Genomic DNA, 18,136 nt, shown 5'->3' on the forward strand with positions numbered 1-18,136 from the left:
TTCAATACTCAGAGCTTTTTGGAAACAGATTATGGGCACCACACTCATATTTTCTTTTAATTCAACTATTTAAGAGGTTTAATGAATGAATGAATATATTTGCATAAGAGTGTTTGTTTCCCCTTTCTGCTTCAAGTGCTGTGCTTCAAACAACAACATTTAAGATTGGTGTCACATCTGTCTTAGCACCTCATCAAGACTGTGATTCTATTTCCCTAGTAGTTTATATTCCTATAGGAGAATTATTTGCAGAAAATCCATTTTCAATAAAATGGACACTTAGTAGCAGCCAAGAATGGTACTTAAGATCTAGTATTTTATCCTTTACAAAAGTAAGGAAAACATTTGAACTTTCATAAACAGTAGAGACAATACTTTTGTTTTCCCATAATCACTATAAATCTAAGCAAGAAGTATGTCAAAGTTTAATGAGCATTTCTAACATTGACTCTTTCAGCATTTCCTCTTATTTCATTCAGCTGGATAGTACATACAACTGTAACTTACCTGCTGGAATCCAGAGTGGTGAGGCGGGCTTTTCCCCAAAGCCGGCACAGCTTTTGTAGGGGACTGTTGTTGCTGAGTTAGAGCTTGAACCTGCAGCTGGCTTGTAGACTGTGCTGTTGGCTGAGCTGGTAAAGATGTAAGGGGTTGCTGGGAAGGTGGCTGTGATTGTTGAGGTCCCTGGTTCATTGGCCCTGGTCCAGAGGGCCGTTGCTGGCTGTAAGGAATGTGGGACTGTTTCCCAGCTTGCACCTGGTTTCCTGCTGGAGAGTGAGCTGTAGGCTGAAGAAAGGTTCCTGGGACAGAAACACCAGCTGGGAAGGTGTAACCTGAGCCCATAGAAAATGCCACAGGCGGGGGGATAACATATGTTGGGGGCGGAAACCCTTCAAAACAGAAGAACACAGCTTTAGTTTTAAGGAAACAGCAAAAAATTGCAAAAAAAGTCATTTTTTTTTAACAGGTAGGTAGAGGGAGTCTTCTAACACATCACAAAAGAGATTAGTCATGTTGTCAATCTTTAACTTGATTTGAAGAATTAAAAATAGACTATTGATATTTTTCCTCTATCCACTGAAGTAATCAGTGTTCTGTGAGTAGCTTCTGTATTTAGTGATAGGATTTCCTTCATAATAACAAACATGCACTTGTATGTACACTACACAGAAACAGTTCAAAAATAATTTTATAAGTATTAGGGAAAATAGAACTTTTTATGGCTTAGTAACATTACTCCAACAGAAAACACATTTCTCAGTGACTGAATAGAAATTCTTGCACAGAAAAGATTAAGTAGAAGAAATTACAAAACATATTTACCTGGCCTGCTGGGAAGAGGAGGGAAGGCTCCAGGGTGATGAATGGGGATGAACTGGGAGTTACTTGCTTGAGTTGGGGTTTGAGTTACAGGTGTTTTTCTGGCTTCAGACACTGGAGTCTTTCTTAGTTCTGTCTGGGATTTTACCTGTAACCAATAGAAGCAAAACTATCTATAATAAATTGAAACTCAAATGTGTTAGAAAGAAGACCCTACTCCTAAGAAAGTATTTAAAACCTCATTAGATCAAGAAGTACATGCTGAAGATATTTAAATTCACCTAAGTTAAAAATGGAAAATCAAAGCAAATTATTTAATAGCCAATAAAAGATAATTTTACTATCTTAGTTTTACTAATTATTTTGCTTTCCCATGATCACAAAAATCCAAAAATGTAAAGGACCTTAGAGCCCATTTGTTTTACAAATGAGATGCCTGATGCTAACAAGTTGAAAAAAACTTGTCTATGACTTTAAGTTGCTTGTTCTGGGGCCCAGGGTTCTCTATACTCTAATTCATTAAACGACATACATGAATTATGAACTAATAATGACTATTAACCCATAGGTGAGATATTTTGGCCCTCAGTTTAATTTCATCTGGGTAGCCATATGTGTACAGTCAGGCATCCACCTTCCACCCTGCAACTTAACCACCCTTCAGAATAAATAAGGATACTTTCAGCAGTAAGGAACAGGCCCTGAGATCCTATAGATGGGGAGCCAGAGAGAAGTCGATGTCATATGCACTGCTCAAAGTTGAGCAAAATGAGGGAACATGAGTAGCATTTATAGAAAACCCGGGACGAGGTACAGTGTGGTGATACGTTGACTCTTTCTTTAATCATTTATAGGTGATTTGAGATGGATGAGAAACCAAAAAAGGAGATTGTATTTTCAGTCTGGACCTTATTGCGAGCAGTTACAGAGAATGGAGGAAAGGTAAACAGAAAATGCTGGACTCATTATCTCTAAAACTTGGATCCTTTGGCTTTCTAGTTCATTTTTTTTCTTGCCTTTCCCTAGCATCTCTCTCTCTCCCCCATGTCTTAATTTCTACTTTGTCTTTCTGTTTCTCTCCTTGCTATAATGTTAAAATGGAACTATTATTTTCTTATTTCTCTTTCTCAAAAAAATTAGAGAAATACTTCAAAGGTACTATTTATTTGTAAGCAGCCTTCAACAATGTAAAGTTTCTCATGCAAACACATACATTTGCTAAAATGTGTTAACAACTCACATGGCCGCTTAAGTATTTATTCAAACATTAATAGTATTAATAAAACCATCACAGAATAAAGGCCCTTTTCTGTTTATATGAAACCATCTTTTCTATTTGGGAAAATATTTTAATAAAAAGAAAGTCACAAATAACTGAGCAGTGCTTATCTTTTCCCAGCAAGAAACCTGGGTTCTTCCTTTATAAATTCCCAGGATCCAGGATAAGATTAAAGTGATATTAATACCAATAGCTGGGACAAGTATAATTGTCAAGAAAAAAGTCTCATATTTTTCCAAGAAAAAAAATATATATACACACACACACACACATATATATATAAAATAGTGAATCTAAAAAAAAAAAATACTGCATAAGCCTTAATATATTCTTGGTTCTACTGGATCTACAGAAGACCCCAAATCTCCACTATAGCATTGACAAATGGTAGTTATATCTTCTAAATAAAATATAATCCTGTGTGAAACTGACAACTCTGCAACTAATCCTTTCAAACTGCTTAAATTGGTGAGGATTGATGAAAGTGTCAAATCAGGCTGAAATTTTTTTTTCACTCACAATTCCCAAGAATTGAAAAAGTAACCATCTATCACAGCTCTTTATATAACCTTACTATGCAATTAAATAATGCATTTAAACTTCCAGGACGGCCAACTCTCATGGCTTTAGAACAAAATGAAAAATCTTGCCTTTTGTGTGAGCCTTCCTCTACCTGCTTTATAGTTCAAATACAGCTTACCTGCACTGCCACATTCTGCTTTCCTGTTTCCTGTAACTTTTCTAAGGTGCATTTCTTGGTTTCAGTTTTCCTCTTGTTGTTGTCCTTCTTTCCATCATTCTTAGTTACAGTTATTCCTTTGCTATAGTCCCTTCTCACCTCTTTGGGAGGAAAACTTCTGCCTTGGTCTCTGTTCACTTCTCGTGGCTTAATGTTTTCTTTGAAGGTAACCACTGGCTTCTCTCCTGTGTCACAGTTGTTGCTTAAATTTCGGCTTGTAGATAGCACTGATTTTAGCCCTGGGCTCCCATCTGCAGCCAGCGACTCTATCACAGATGTTTCTTGCAGAATGAGGTTCTCTTTGGCTTCACTGGGGTCTTCCAGTATTAATTCTGGGATTTCTGTGATAAACAACAATTTCCCTACCTCATTTTCACACTGAATCAGCCTAAAAAAGCAAAAATAAATCCATATATAAAAAACATTAACTTAAAAAATAACAACTGAATTGTGTGTGGATCCAAGTCAATATATTCCTAGCACTAATAACCATGAAAACAGCAGGATATAACAATGTGGATTCAGGTAACACAAAAAGTAGTTATGTAGAAACTGAGGTTCTCATTATCACACCTAACATCGTCACAACCTATCCCTCTGCTCTTTCAACGTTTGCTAGAATTTACATTTTCTGACCATGCTTCAAGTGCAAGACACTAGTCTAGGGCCCTTGATATGCCCTATAAGGTAGCTATATATAATTCCTATTTTATAGATGTGAAAATTGAAGCTTGGAGGTGGTTAAGTTCATTCAAACATGCAAGCATTTAACTACCTACTGTATGACAGAAACCTGAATACAAAAATGAGTAAGTAGTTAGTGACTTTGGAAAGGTTATAATCTACTGGGGAGATCCCAAGGACACCCACTTGAGAAGCTGCGGAACTAGAAACGGAACTCAAACCAATGGAATTACAAAACCTGCGTTCTTTCCCCTACACTAACGACCACATCTGCTTTGTACTTAACTGGCTACTAGCACCATCTTGGTCTGTCCTGCCTGAAACTGACTACCATGCCCAGGCCAATACAAATTACCATGACTGTGAAAGTACAATTCAGTTAGATTTACAGAGATATTTATAAATTAGAGCAGAAACTCACGATAAACAAGAAAGACCTCTGTAATACACAATAGGGAGAACAGAGATTCTAAATAAACAGTATACTTACTCACTAGGGTTATAATTAGATGTTGTGCTACCAACATGTCGATTTAAGAGTTCATGATTGACAATATTTATATCAAAGCCTAAAATACGTAACATATGAGATGTGTGTGTGTGTGTGTGTGTGTGTGTGCCCGCGCGCGCGCGCATGTGTTTATCTAAAAAGGTGGTTAAAAAGGGGTAGACCAGAAGTTCCACAGACTTACCTTGGCTGATTATCAGCAATCCATTTGCCTATAGAGATCAAGCGTTGCTGTCGTATTCGTCGTTGCTGGCCTTCTTTGTCCCCTGTAATACCCTGGTGACCTTTGGAAAAATCCAAGTTCCTAAAATTGACACAAGCAAGTTATGAGAATATTCAATTGCTAAAGATATTTTCCAGGCAACCAAGTTCACCTGATTAACTGTAATGGCTTCAGATTACTTTCCACATAGGTTAGCTACTTGATGTAATCAACTGCATTTATTAGAATTTATACTCCCAGAGATTTTTACAAACTATGAAACAAAGCAGAAAAGAAAATATACAAATTCATTACATTAATGTAATATTTTTACTCACATTTCACTTTCTAGTCAGGGAGCTCAAATAAACCACAACTTTTTATTAGGAAAGATTCTTTTATCATTTTAAGAATAAAGTTTTATAAACATTTATCTTGCATGCCAAGTAATTTGCTTGAAATGACCATGGCAATGCTAAGAGTCTCTGAAGTGCCTATTTTAACAAATAATATTAATCTATCCACTTTGTGGTGGACTATTCTAAATCAGAAAAATGTATAAATATCATAAAGCATACAGAATAACTCATTGATATCAGAAGGGTAAACCAACCTGAAAAAATAAAGATTTTTCAGATTTCTCCTTATTAAACTTTTTTTTTTTTTTTAAGAAGATTTAAGAATTGCCAGGCAGAAGGCTAGATGCTGAGGACACAAAGATAAATAAGAGTCCCTACCTTTGAGAATAAATAACTATGATTCAATCTGATAAGCATAATAAGAACTATGTAAAGAATTAAGTGAATATAGTAAAAGGAGGATGAGTTCCTTCTGAGAAGCTCTGAAAGGTTTCATAGAGTGATACCTGAGCTGGACCTTGACAGGTATGGCTAAGTGCTTACCAGGCTGGTGATAGAAGGGCAGTAGAGGAGAAGGAAATGTTCTAGGCACAACATGAACAAAGGTGTGGAGGAATAAAAATAGGGAGCTATTCAAGTATAGCACATAGTGTATAGAGTTTATAAATATTGGGGGAAATGGCAGAAAATAAGGCTGAACAACTAGGAGCTGGATAGTGCTGGAACTTGAGCATCAAGCTAAAAGAGACAGTGGAGCAACCGGGAATGGGTAAATAAAAATATTAGTCATGCAATATCACGATTTCCATACTTAAAAACTATAGGCAGTGTAGAAACAGACTACAGGAGGAGAGGAACTATACGTAGGAAGGTTTTTATACTTCAGGTAAACTGGTGAGAAAAGCCTGAACTATGTATGGGGAAATAAACGGAAGGACTTGAACCTAAGAAGCATTTCAGACACATAATTATAAAGGCTTGGTGAGAAAGACAAATGGAAACAAGGGTTTTTCAGATTTCTAGCTTGGTCATATAGATGGGTAATGCCACAGGCACAGATAGAAAATATAGAAAGAAGATTGCTTTTTGGCTGACCAAATCGGAAAATATAAGCTCAATTTTTGGTCATGTTAAAGTTTAAAATGCGTAAGGGAGGTTAGATTGTTAGAATATGCATCCAAACTTCAAGAGAAGTCAAAGCTGAAAATTTGGGACATACCATTCAAGAGACATAGGGATGGATTTGATTAACAGGGTGAATGTAGAAAGTGGGAAGGAAAGGGCAAGAAAAGAATCCTGGAAAACAACAACATTCAGAGGCATGTAGTTTAAAAGAAATAGTGAAAAAGACTGAGTGCTAAGGGTGGGAAAAATTGCATCACAGAGCTAAGGAAAAAGGTTTCATGAAGGAAGGCAATCGACGGACTCAATGCTGAAGAAAATTCAATAGGATAAAGACTATAGTCACTGGATTTTGGTATCTAGAAGGCACTGTTAGTTTAAACCACAGCAGGCTGAAAACGATCGGGAGTTGAAGTGGAGTCAGTCAGGTTGGCCCACTCTACTCTTTTTTTTTTTGAGACAGAGTCTCGCTCTGTCACCAGGCTGGAGTGCAGTGGCGTGATCTCAGCTCACTGCAGCCTCTGCCTCCTGGGTTCAAGCGATTCTCATGCCTCAGCTTCCTGGGTAGCTGGGACTATAGGCACCCGCCACCATGCCCGGCTAATTTTTTTTTTTTTTGTATTTTTAGTAGAGACGGGGTTTCACCGGGTTAGCCAGGATGGTCTCGATCTCCTGACCTCATGATTCACCTGCCTCCGCCTCCCGAAGTGCACACTACTCTTTTTAAGAAGTTTGATGATGAAAAGATAAGGCAACGTAGGAAAATAGAGGGATGTAAATTCATTTTACCTTTTTAAAAGAATGGGGCACACTTAAAATGTTACTAGGCTAAAGATAATTAGTTGTTTAAAAAAGAAAGGAAAGAAAGACAAGACACTGGAAATACAATGCAGAGAGGATAACAGATGGAGCAAGGTTCTTAGGGAGGTGAGAAGGGATGGGATCAAGGGCACAGATGGAAAGGTTACATTTTAATTTTTATTACATAGGAATTGAAGGCGTGACATACACAAATCCAATTCACAACAACTTTCAGTATTAGTTGATGTTACAAAAATAACACACAGCTGGGACAGATCAAAGGTTCCTCTACATCCAAGCCCAATTCTCTGCTAATTTTAATACTGCAATCACTGGCAATGATAAAGGTACTTCAGCTATCACCTACCTGAAAGAAGGTCTCAATGCCAAAAATCCTTGTAATTCAAACTCCTCTGGAAGTGGTGTCGCTAAAGGGTCAAAATCAAAATTTGCAAACATTTTAATTAAAATGTTGTTTGGTGGAATACTGTTCACTAAATTTTTTAAAAAATTAACATACAGAAAGAAATTATAATGCTTATTGTTCTCTGCTCTTCTTTATCATGATCCTGATGAAAATAACTCACCTGTCAAAACTCTGCATGTTATCTTTGGGACATAGACATTCCTCTAACACTCACCTAATACTCAATGCTGAGGAGAATGGCTTTTTAAAAAATCAGCAGTCTTAAAAATTCATAGTCTTGGATCCAGTAAGCCCAATGTTTAGATTACCTGTCTCTTTTTACTGAAAGTATTGAATAACATTGACATCATCTGAGAGCTTGTAAGAAATGCAGAATCTTTGGCACTAATTCAAACCTACTGAATCATAAACTGTATTTTAAAAAGATTCAGGTGATTTATGTGCAAATTAATGCCTGAGGAGCATGGATTTAAGAGAAAAAAAAAGTCAGAAAGAAGCCAAGCCAGAGGTTGTTCAGTGCAGCATTATTTATAATGGGGAGAATTTTAAAGCAACAGAAAGTGCGTAAATAGATTATAGCACTTCCATAGGATGGAATATTATGAAGCCAGTAAAAGTCATGTTTTCAAAATGCTTAATGACAAAAGAAAATGCTAACAGTATAATACTAAATTTCAAAATCAGGCACAAAACTTTATTTGATATGAATCATTTCCTCTGTGTGTGTGTACACGTTAGAAAAAGGCCCAAAGAAGATAATACTATCGTGACTAGTAAAAGGTATCTCTGTATGGGAGATTTGTGTTCTTTTTCTTTGTACCAAATTTTCTACGATGAGTAAGTATTACTTTGACAGAGCAATGTTCACGTTAATTGTTTTTTTAAAAAAAATAGTAAGAATGAGGAGGAAGGAAAGAAAGAATCTGAAGGTATTACACTCTCTGAACTCCTATTTGAATGATGCTAAATGAGAATAAGCTGCCAGAAGAACTGGGAGAACATTATCTACTTCCACCCACCCACTTATGTAGAGTTCACAGTCACTTCTGAGATACTGAATTTAAAATCAATCATTCATCACCAAAAACCTCTTTTTCTCTGGCATTAAGCCACCATTAACGATGGAGAACCACATCGACAACACAAGGTTAGGGTAGCCCTTACCACTAATACTTGAGAGGTCCTCTTCATGGGGATGGAAACTATTCAGAAGAGAAATCAACCAGGGCCAAATGCTGTAAATTAAAGAAATAGTTCAGACTTTATTTTTATATAAGAGAAACCAGAACACTAATAAGCCATGAAAATGGTATCTATAGGTCCTGGACTTTATGTATTTTTCCCTTATTTCAGCATTTCAAAGGCTGTATAATTTTTAAAAATGTACTTTCAAAGATACACTAGATAATGATAAAGATACAACAAAAGAGACAAATTTCCATGACAGAGACCTACTACCACTGTAGATCATTTCCCATGCTCCTAATTCAACAAACGGTGAAAATAATTTGTCAGTTTTAAACATGGAAAACTGAAATAGGCTGAGAAAATTCTGAGCAAAGAAATAACCTACTATGTTTTTACAGAGCTTTCACATACATTATGAGTTGTGGAAGCTGCTGTTAGTTCTTTAATCTGTGACAGGGTATGGTTATACCACACAAATCACATTCCCTGTTCAAAGTGATAATGCCTCTTTTTTTATGGTACAAAAAGTCCACATTTTTACAACAGCCTTAACTCTAAACTCTGTTTCCTAATACACAATTTTTGTGAAAGCTTACACATGAAATATTAGAACATATTCTTTCCACTATTCAAAAGTAAGTTTTATATATGTATTTGTTAACTGTGTCCTTGGTTCCTGAGTGAGGTATGTTAAAGTTTCCATTATGGATATAGATTTATAAATATCACTTTACATATAAACATTTGTATCAAAATCTCTGTTATCTTTCAAACATAAGAGCAATTTATAAATCTGATGTATTATATATGACAGGGCAAGATTTCTGAAGTGAGACAAATCCAAGTAGTTTGAGCGTTCATTTGCTGGGGTGAGGAATAGATGTGATGGGTGGAAGTAGCCATGTTGCCTAAAATTATTTGGTTAAAATAATTAGCTTAAAATAATTTGGTTTTGGCCTGGAAACAATTACTTTGATTTTCCTACAGTAGACTCATCTGTCTAATCACATTCTCCTTAATATGAAGCTTACCTCTGAATATGTATCAACCAATTTTTATTAAAAAAGAAAGAAAGAAAAAGAAAAGCATGAGGTGAAGTGCCCAGGATAGAGAAGCTGGACGTGAATAATCACACTACGGAAAATTGTAAGTTAACAACTATTTGGGACAGTTGTACACTTTGAAATATGGGAATATGCTACTTTAAAAATATCAACAAATATATACACATATTAAAAAATATATAAACAAATATTGAAGAATAAACGTCTGCTACAAACCTTTGGAGATGTAACAGATCACAAGAGACAGTTGGAAAAAAAGGTCAGTAAACTAAAAGAGAATACTATACTATACAATGTCTTCATGCAACACACATAAGCTCTCGAGAAAACACTGTAGAAAAAGCGCATGAGTGGATGACCTAATGATATACTGCTTTACCCTATAACTATTTTCTACAAAGGAAAATCACTATTCCATGTATTCATTAGCTTAAGAGAGTATGTTCTCAAAAAAGTACAAGGGAAAGTAAATTCTAGAAATTGAGAAGGCCCAGATATAAGAAACTGAAGATTATTCGAATATACATAAAATTTTGAGTTCACAAAAGAAACAGTCATTGTTTTTCCATTACTTAAAAGATATAAATGAACATTATAACTTTAGTGTATTAGACATACAAGGAAAAATCTTCAGTTTTAAAGTAATATCCCATGCTAGTCTTTAAAATGAGTACTAACATAATTTAACACAGAATCAAACACCTACAAGGGCATAATTCTAAAGATTTTGGTAAATCTGATAGGAGGAAGTGGAAAAAGTAACTGACAGAAAAAAATGGAGGGAAAAAATGTTTGCCAATAAAGCTATTCCTCCTGGTTGAACATCTTTTGCCATGAGAAGAAATGGGAACACACAGAATGGGCCAAAAGGATCACTGTACAAGAACAACAATAAGAAAAAACAAAACACAATGAAAATAACAATTCCTACCCATAAATATAAAAACTCTATAAGCAAATGTTAAAACATGCAGTTCTTCTTTCGTAACATTACTGATATAATATATTGAATTAAACATAAATTTGAGTTCTAGAGTACACAAGAGTAGAAAAACTGTATAGCCTAAGAAATAAAAATCTTATGCAAGGAAGCAATGTCTGAAAATCTGTATTACTAAAACCAATGCTAACATTAAAAGGAGATGTATATAGTATGCTGTGCTATGTTCCTAAACTCTATTCATGATAATGTCAATATATCATGGAAAGAGCTTATAGCTACATGACAGAAAAGACAATTATGAAGCAGACAGACCATAAGGTCTTTCTTTTTTTTTTTTGAGACAGGCTGGAGTACAATGGCGCGATCTCAGCTCACCGCAACCTCCGCTTCCTGGGTTCAAGCGATTTTCCTGTCTCAGCCTCCCGAAGTGGTGGGATTACAGGCATATGCCACAATGCCTGGCTAATATTTTTTGTATTTTTAGTAAAAGAGATGGGGTTTCACCATGTTGGCCAGGCTGGTCTCAAACTCCTGACCTCAAGTGATCCGCCTGCCTCAGCCTCCCCAAGTGCTGGCATTACAGGCATGAGCCACAGTGCCTGGCCCACAGGATCTTAAATGTGGCTTAAAAAAGGCATTTTCTAAGTTGTGACCTTGGTCAATATACATGCTGGGCCACAAAGCAAAACTTTCAAAGAGATTCTCCTTAAATATACCATCAAAATATGCAGGGGAGGAACTTCCTATTTGGTGCCAAGCCACCTTGGAAGTATTTATTTCTATAATCAAAGGTACACTGAAAGTTTTCATTTGTCATTGTAAAATCAATGGTTCCTAAGAGCTGTCAGAATTACTGTGAGTAGAGATGACAGAGAAAATGGTGAGAATCAAAATAACTTTCAATCTTTATGCTTCAAATAAACAAATATTATTCAAATTGAGTGTTACTGTAAGGCAACATCAAACAGTTCATGTACAGAAAAAAATGGAAGAAATAAAAATCTATTCCCTTCAACTCAAACAAAAAATTAAGGAATACTGTAATAGATAAGAAACAAACTGGTTTTACTTCAAGTTCACTTTGAAATGTGAAAAATGCCTCTTCCCCAGGACAGCAACTGGGAACAAGGGAGTGTACAAGGAGTCACAAATCCTTAAGACTAAGCCTCACATGAAGAATTCAAACAAATGAAAAGCATACAAAGAGGTCTTCAGTTCAATTTCCCGAGAGTCGGCAGAAAATACAGTATTCTATTGTTCAAATGTTGTATTTTAGAAGGCAGTTTTTACATATTTATGGATATCAAACAAACAAAGCACACAAGTTAACATGAAATTCTAAAAATACTTACTACTGTTTTTCATCCACCACTGCCTCCTGAAAGACCCTGGGTCTGAGTCTTAGCCAGTCCATGGAGACCTTGACTGCTGGAAGAGGATAGGCATTGTAGGACTCCTCCTGAGACTCATTCTGTAGAGGACACTTGCACAGGATGCCAAGAAAAGACACTTGAAAAAAAAAAATGTATTCAAAAAGCATAAGAAATATGAAACTGTGCCAGTTCAAATTAAAATATTATGTGCCTTCTACTATATTCTGTTTAACACTTGAGTATCTTACAGCTTCTTTCTAAAAAGACACTTTCTTTCCCATATTAAAAATGTTATAGTTACAACTTGATGAGGGGGTATCAGCAGATAAAAGGATAGAACTTGGGGTTGAAAGTTATTATGAACTCCTGATTCAGTGTAAGAAATACACTATGCTTTTTTATGTCACTGTGCTTTGCTACATTGATGAAATGCCTAAGATGATGTTTTTCAAAAAAGATGGCACATGTTAAGTAATTCAATACTCACTAAAGAGGGCCAGCAACTGTGTCCAACATAGCTGCTCATCTTGGCTATAACTGTGCTGCTCGGTTTCATTGCTAAAGTCACGAAGGTGATGAAGTTGAAACAGGTTAATGACAGTGACATGAACTAACTGCTGAGAGTTGAAAGCTTTTTGGAATAGCAGCCTCTGTAAAAGAAGACAGACGTACTGCATATATTATCAAGAACAGGAACCATCTTTGACACAAGAATTAAACTGGTAGTCTGCATTTAGAACCACCATGTGTAATAGAATTACAGATGAGTAAATGGTTCTGCCCTCAATCCCAGTATTTTGATTGGGTCTAATTATTTCCCAAACTGACTTTTTGTCTTGAAAGGAATTAATCTAGACCACAGAGTTGTTTGAATTGTTTATCAACAAACTTTTTTCTCCTAGGAAACTATATATTTTTAAATATGACCTGACAAAAGTCTTTGAGTGTTCATCCATAAATTTATACAACTTAATCCTTTAGAAATTGTTTTATACAAGATGTATACATATTAAAATATTAAGTTGGGACCAATGACTAGAAAGCAACAGACTCAAAAAATAATTTTTTGAACTCCCAGTACATAAAGCATGACTTCTCAGATTTGTCATAAAATTTACTCTTTCAAAGGCTTGATACATTAAAACTTATTTTATAAACAAGGCATAGCAAGTACATATTCTGGAACACAGGGTAAATGGCATACTAAAACAACATTAGGATGTATTATAGGTACTTCTACAAATTATCAACTGGTATTTTCCCCTCTTAGAGAAGTACATGCGTGATCATCAAATTTCATTTACCTTCTAATAACTGTGTTCACAGTGATCTGTTAACCAGCACTATAAACAATCACCGAGATGCTCTCAGTTGGTGTCTCAATGGAATTACCCTTCTACTTTAATATCTGCAATTGTTTTAGATTACCTGCAGGCAAAAATACTTTTCTAACAGAAGTTCCTAGTTTCATCCTACACTTTAGCCATAGCCAGTCTTCCTCTATGCCCAGGGGAAATTTTTGCAGAGAGCAGGGATTCATTATCACTAGCATTATGGTGGAAAACAGATAATCCTTACTTACAGTTCTATCAGCAGTGACAGGAGATCCTACCATGTCAGAAACTTACAGCTGTCTCTGCCCAGACTACTCTGAGATTTTTGTTTTTATTTACATAAAGAACCTGAAATAGCCATAGTAAGCTCTATGATTCTAAGAGGGAAGTCTTTTACATTATCATTAGAGAATACAATTCCATTCTACATGAACTCTTTCTATCACACTGTCAGTCTTCTTGCAATCTGCTATTTCATTGTATATGTCTAGAATGATTAGCCCTTTTCCAAAGACATCAAGCATTAATCTTTCCTCAAAATTTCCTGAAATCCTGTCTCTTCTCTAGAATTTTCCCACAAAATTTCTCCTTCAATTTCTACAACTAACCTTCTAAATCAGCTGGCGTTTATTCAAATAATACTGGCATAAAATGAGAATATGTAGTTGTATTTCTCAAAAAGCAGTTTCTTACAAGCACAATATGGTAATGTATTTCCTGTATCTATAAATCAGCTGGCATTAATTTTAGAAGGCAATATCCTACTGAAGAGGGTCACAGCCCATTAAAGAATTTTCTAGCGTATGCACAGAAGTATTAATGAATATGAATACACCCTAGTACTAACAAATGATAATATAAGTTCATGAAGGTCCAGACTTTGTCATGTTTTCCCCTATATCTCTAAAAGCCTAGAAAAGTGCATGGTACATAGCGGGTACTTAATAAACACTTAGTGAATGAACAACCTATCCATTCAGAAATAAGGTTGAAGTTATTCAGTTGTAATTTCCTAAAATTTAGATTATATTGTAGAGAGTCTTCCAAGGAATAAAATCAGATTAGAACTGATAAGATTTTTGCTACTCAAACTTTCAACTACAGTTGAGAAATATACTGAACTAAATACCATTAACAAATAGCCCACATTTAACTTACAGAAAATGTATTACATCTCAATTCCCAGATCCCAGGCCTTAAATCCCTTAGTGGACCTCAACTTGGTAAACATTTCTGCTTAGTAGCTAAAGGTTGTTAGAAACACTGAAGTATACATGTTGATGATACTAATTATCTACATATGCTTTAGAAATACTTTGGAAATTTTACTCCACTATGTTAAAATTTCACTCCAGCAATGTTCTAGTTCAACACTGGGTAAGCTTTCAAATAGATCTGCCTCATACTATGTTTTATGTTTAACTTTAGAGTGCTGGAATGATACTTCAAAGTATATTTTAGAAACTGCCCACCCACACTTACCAGAACTTCACATACAGAAATATATATGTGAAGAGAGTGTTAGTGTTTGAGGTTGAACCAAATGCAAAACTTACTAGGTTTTTAGACTAGAGTAACTTACTTAGTGAAGATCTCATTAAGGTAGGGACCACCCACCACCACCAATTTAGAGAGTATTTCACAGAACCAGAGCTGGAAGCAATCTCAAGAAGTTTTCTAGTCCAATCCCCTATTTAGTAGGACTGCACTTAAATAATCCAAGAAAGATGGCTGTCAATCTGACTGTTAAGCTCTCCAAAATGGAGAATCCACAACATCCCACGGTCAGCCCCCTATAGATTTCAACTTAAAATTTAAGATTTTAGTTTTGACTTCAGGAAAGATACAGGTATGTTCTTTTCAAATAATCCTTCACATGTCTGAATTCTTACTATGAAAACTATTTAGACTTGTTTGTTCTTTTCCAGGCTGAACAGCCTAGGACATGACAAAGTTAGCTGTTCCCTTCACACACCCAACCTTATAAATCATATGTCACAGGCTAAGTATATTTTAAAACAAAACAAACTATTGCTATTTGTAATTATCTATTATAATATCTTGCACATAGAAAGTATCAACCAAAAAACGATTACCTGTAAAAACTATTCCGCATTGACTATTTTTGGCTAAGTTACACCTTAACTGTCCAAGTTCTACAATCTCTTAAAATGCCTGACTTATAAAGAACTTACAGAAATACTACGAAGCAGTTATACACAATTACCCAAGTATATAGATACCTAGAAATAACCAAGAAATATAAAATGCTCTTTGAAATTGTCATTTACTGTTTAACATAGTGCCTAAAACAATGACCGATGAGTAGTCAAATATTTATTGAATACATGAACTGAAAAAAAGTTAATACTTTTGACTTTCTCCTTATTTTATGCATTATACATTTAAACTGCTAATAACATACTAATAAAAGATCATTTTCACATATATAAATAGAATGAGGGTTAATGTTATCTCTTCAAATTAGTAAAATATATCCCTGTTAAATGAAACTCTCATTCTTTTCATTCAAACTACCACAATCCTGATGAATGCAAGCACAATAAAAATAATGAACTTGGTTTGGAGAATGCCAATATCTATAAAGCAGGTAACATAATCACATCTAAGAATACACAAACCATCAAAAGTAGTAGTAGTTTCAAAACTGAGGAGTTATTTATTTTTTTCCACTTTGATAATTTTTGTCAAATGGCAACTACTCAAGTGAAAACACTGCTATATTATATTTGTTTATACAGACTGTACCTCAGTTTAAATTGAACGGATGATAAATGCAAAGATTTCACATACTTCGAATATAATTTTTACCAATAGTTCACACAGTTAAGTAACTACAAAAACTGGGAGTCAGTTTCCTCCAAATCTTATGCTTCCTGATTTAGACAAGACAAAAATTCTCTATTTCTGAAATCTAACCTTAAACTGTTCTTCCAATTTCTCTCGAAGAGGGCTCAACTTTTCCAAGCTCTTACTCAGGTACACATGACCGTGGAATTTAATAAAGGCCTTGATGAAGTCGGAAACACCCCACTTGGTTTTCACCTCATCTCGGCTGAAATGAAAGAAAAAAATTCCATGAATCGTAAGCAGCAAATTGGCTACAACTGCTTAAGGAGGCACTGGCTTGCTAAATACTTGATACACAAAAGAGCTGTATTTGACTGATTTTTCAACTGCAACACACTCAAGATGAGTCAGTATTAACAGCCTGTGTACTCTTTTATTGGGACTGAATCAGATATATTGATTGGATGAAATTCAGTGACTATACACAAATTATGAAAAATCTATATGTTTAGAAATAAGAGAAGCATAGGCCGTTATTTTCTGTAAACCAAATTATGAGGAATTAAGGCTCCAGGTTACAAAGTCCTCTTGGAAAGAGAAAAAAAAAACAACAAACAACCCTACCTTTCCAGTGCTTTAGAAAGTGCTTTTTGCAGATTAGTGGAGGCAGCTGGGAAAGGGAACTTCACAGCAATGCTTCTGCAGTAGTAGAAAATTGTGGTCAGATGGTCTCCTTTGGAAGAAGCTAAGATAGCCAACTGATTATAAGGCTGACCTACAGGAGAAAGTTAAGATTCTGGAGTAACCCCAAGAGTGACAAAGTCTTGCTATAAGAATACAAATGATCAGTGTTTAAATACTCAAACAATGGGGAGTATTTTTATAAGGTAAATATGACTGCCTCATTGCAAACCAGCATAAGGTCCAACAGCACACTTCAGCGACAGTACACACTATCATATACAGGTTAAACAGTCAATATTAGGGTAGAGAGCGGCTTCAGAAAGGGCTAGATTGTAAATAATTTCAGTTTTGTAGGCCAAAGGGTCTCTATCACAACCACTCAACTCTGCCACTGTAGTGTGAAAGCAGCCATAAACAAATATGAAACAAGTAGTGTGGTCAGACTACCATCCCTGCTTTAGACTCTTTCTAGAATCTAAGGGAATTTCAATGTCTTAATAAGAATGATTTAAATAATTAAATATCTGCTGTAATTTCTGTAACTCAAGAACTACTGCTAATGCCTAGTTTGGGGCCATTAAAAGATTATCTTTTAGGTAACAGATTGTTTTTCTGGGGGGAGGGGAATGGTGGTATCTAAAGAAATAATTATTCTATAAGCAATCAAGGAAGCCAGAGTTGTAGAAACAATATCAGATTACATTAAGAGATTCTATCTGTATTGCTTTACTGACAATAAATAATAAATAATAAAATAAATAATATAAGTCATCTTACTTGTAAAAAAAATTCATTTTAGTTTACATGGAATGTACAGTTAAATGGAAAAACATGACAATAACAAAACTCATTTATTGCTTTCATAAAACTTCAAAGGTTAGCCCTGAGTTATCTGCCACATTGTTATAAAGAACAAAGTGTCACGGTCAATCTCAGGTTGACAGGTCCACTCACCATTGGAGGGGACAAGCTGAGCTGCATGCCTATAGTAGGACTCTGCCTGGCTGGTCTGGTTTCTGTATCGAGCTAAGAAGAAGAAGAAAATTAGTTTTAAAAAACCCAAAAAACAAACAGTAGGGTAGTATTTCCAAAACAGCTACAGTTTTAAGTTCTAAAGATAATAAAGACATTAAAGTTAATTTAAAATTAAAGACAAAATACTTTAAAACAAATTAACTATAGGATTATGTGTGAAGTGTCCATCAGCCTTCCTTATTTGGGACATTCAGCATGTAACCAATTTTAAAGCTTACCTAGACCCCATTTTCAGGTCCTCCAGTGTCATGCATCACCAGCTC

The 18,136-nt window shown here is 35.2% G+C and overlaps 1 protein-coding gene across 14 annotated transcripts in view; it reads right to left on the bottom strand.

Moving 5' to 3' along the window:
* Positions 1-18,136, bottom strand: part of SMG7 (SMG7 nonsense mediated mRNA decay factor) — an 85,730-nt gene that overhangs the window by 11,784 nt on the left and 55,810 nt on the right. For 9 of the 14 annotated variants that reach the window (XM_055367224.2, XM_063710212.1, XM_019027729.4 and 6 more), the window contains 11 exons: positions 17,793-17,864; positions 16,779-16,929; positions 16,284-16,419; positions 12,497-12,659; positions 11,989-12,145; positions 8,606-8,676; positions 7,382-7,442; positions 4,715-4,834; positions 3,300-3,726; positions 1,324-1,468; positions 508-890 (listed from right to left, as the gene is read on the bottom strand). In XM_055367224.2, coding sequence (XP_055223199.2) covers positions 508-890; positions 1,324-1,468; positions 3,300-3,726; positions 4,715-4,834; positions 7,382-7,442; positions 8,606-8,676; positions 11,989-12,145; positions 12,497-12,659; positions 16,284-16,419; positions 16,779-16,929; positions 17,793-17,864 — 1,886 coding nt within the window. The remainder of the gene's footprint in view (positions 1-507; positions 891-1,323; positions 1,469-3,299; positions 3,727-4,714; positions 4,835-7,381; positions 7,443-8,605; positions 8,677-11,988; positions 12,146-12,496; positions 12,660-16,283; positions 16,420-16,778; positions 16,930-17,792; positions 17,865-18,136) is intronic. The other 5 variants (XM_019027749.4, XM_019027720.4, XM_063710251.1 and 2 more) reach the window with 1 other exon arrangement.

This window comes from Gorilla gorilla, chromosome 1 (genome assembly GCF_029281585.2).
Source record: "Gorilla gorilla gorilla isolate KB3781 chromosome 1, NHGRI_mGorGor1-v2.1_pri, whole genome shotgun sequence".
Lineage (NCBI taxonomy): Eukaryota > Metazoa > Chordata > Mammalia > Primates > Hominidae > Gorilla > Gorilla gorilla.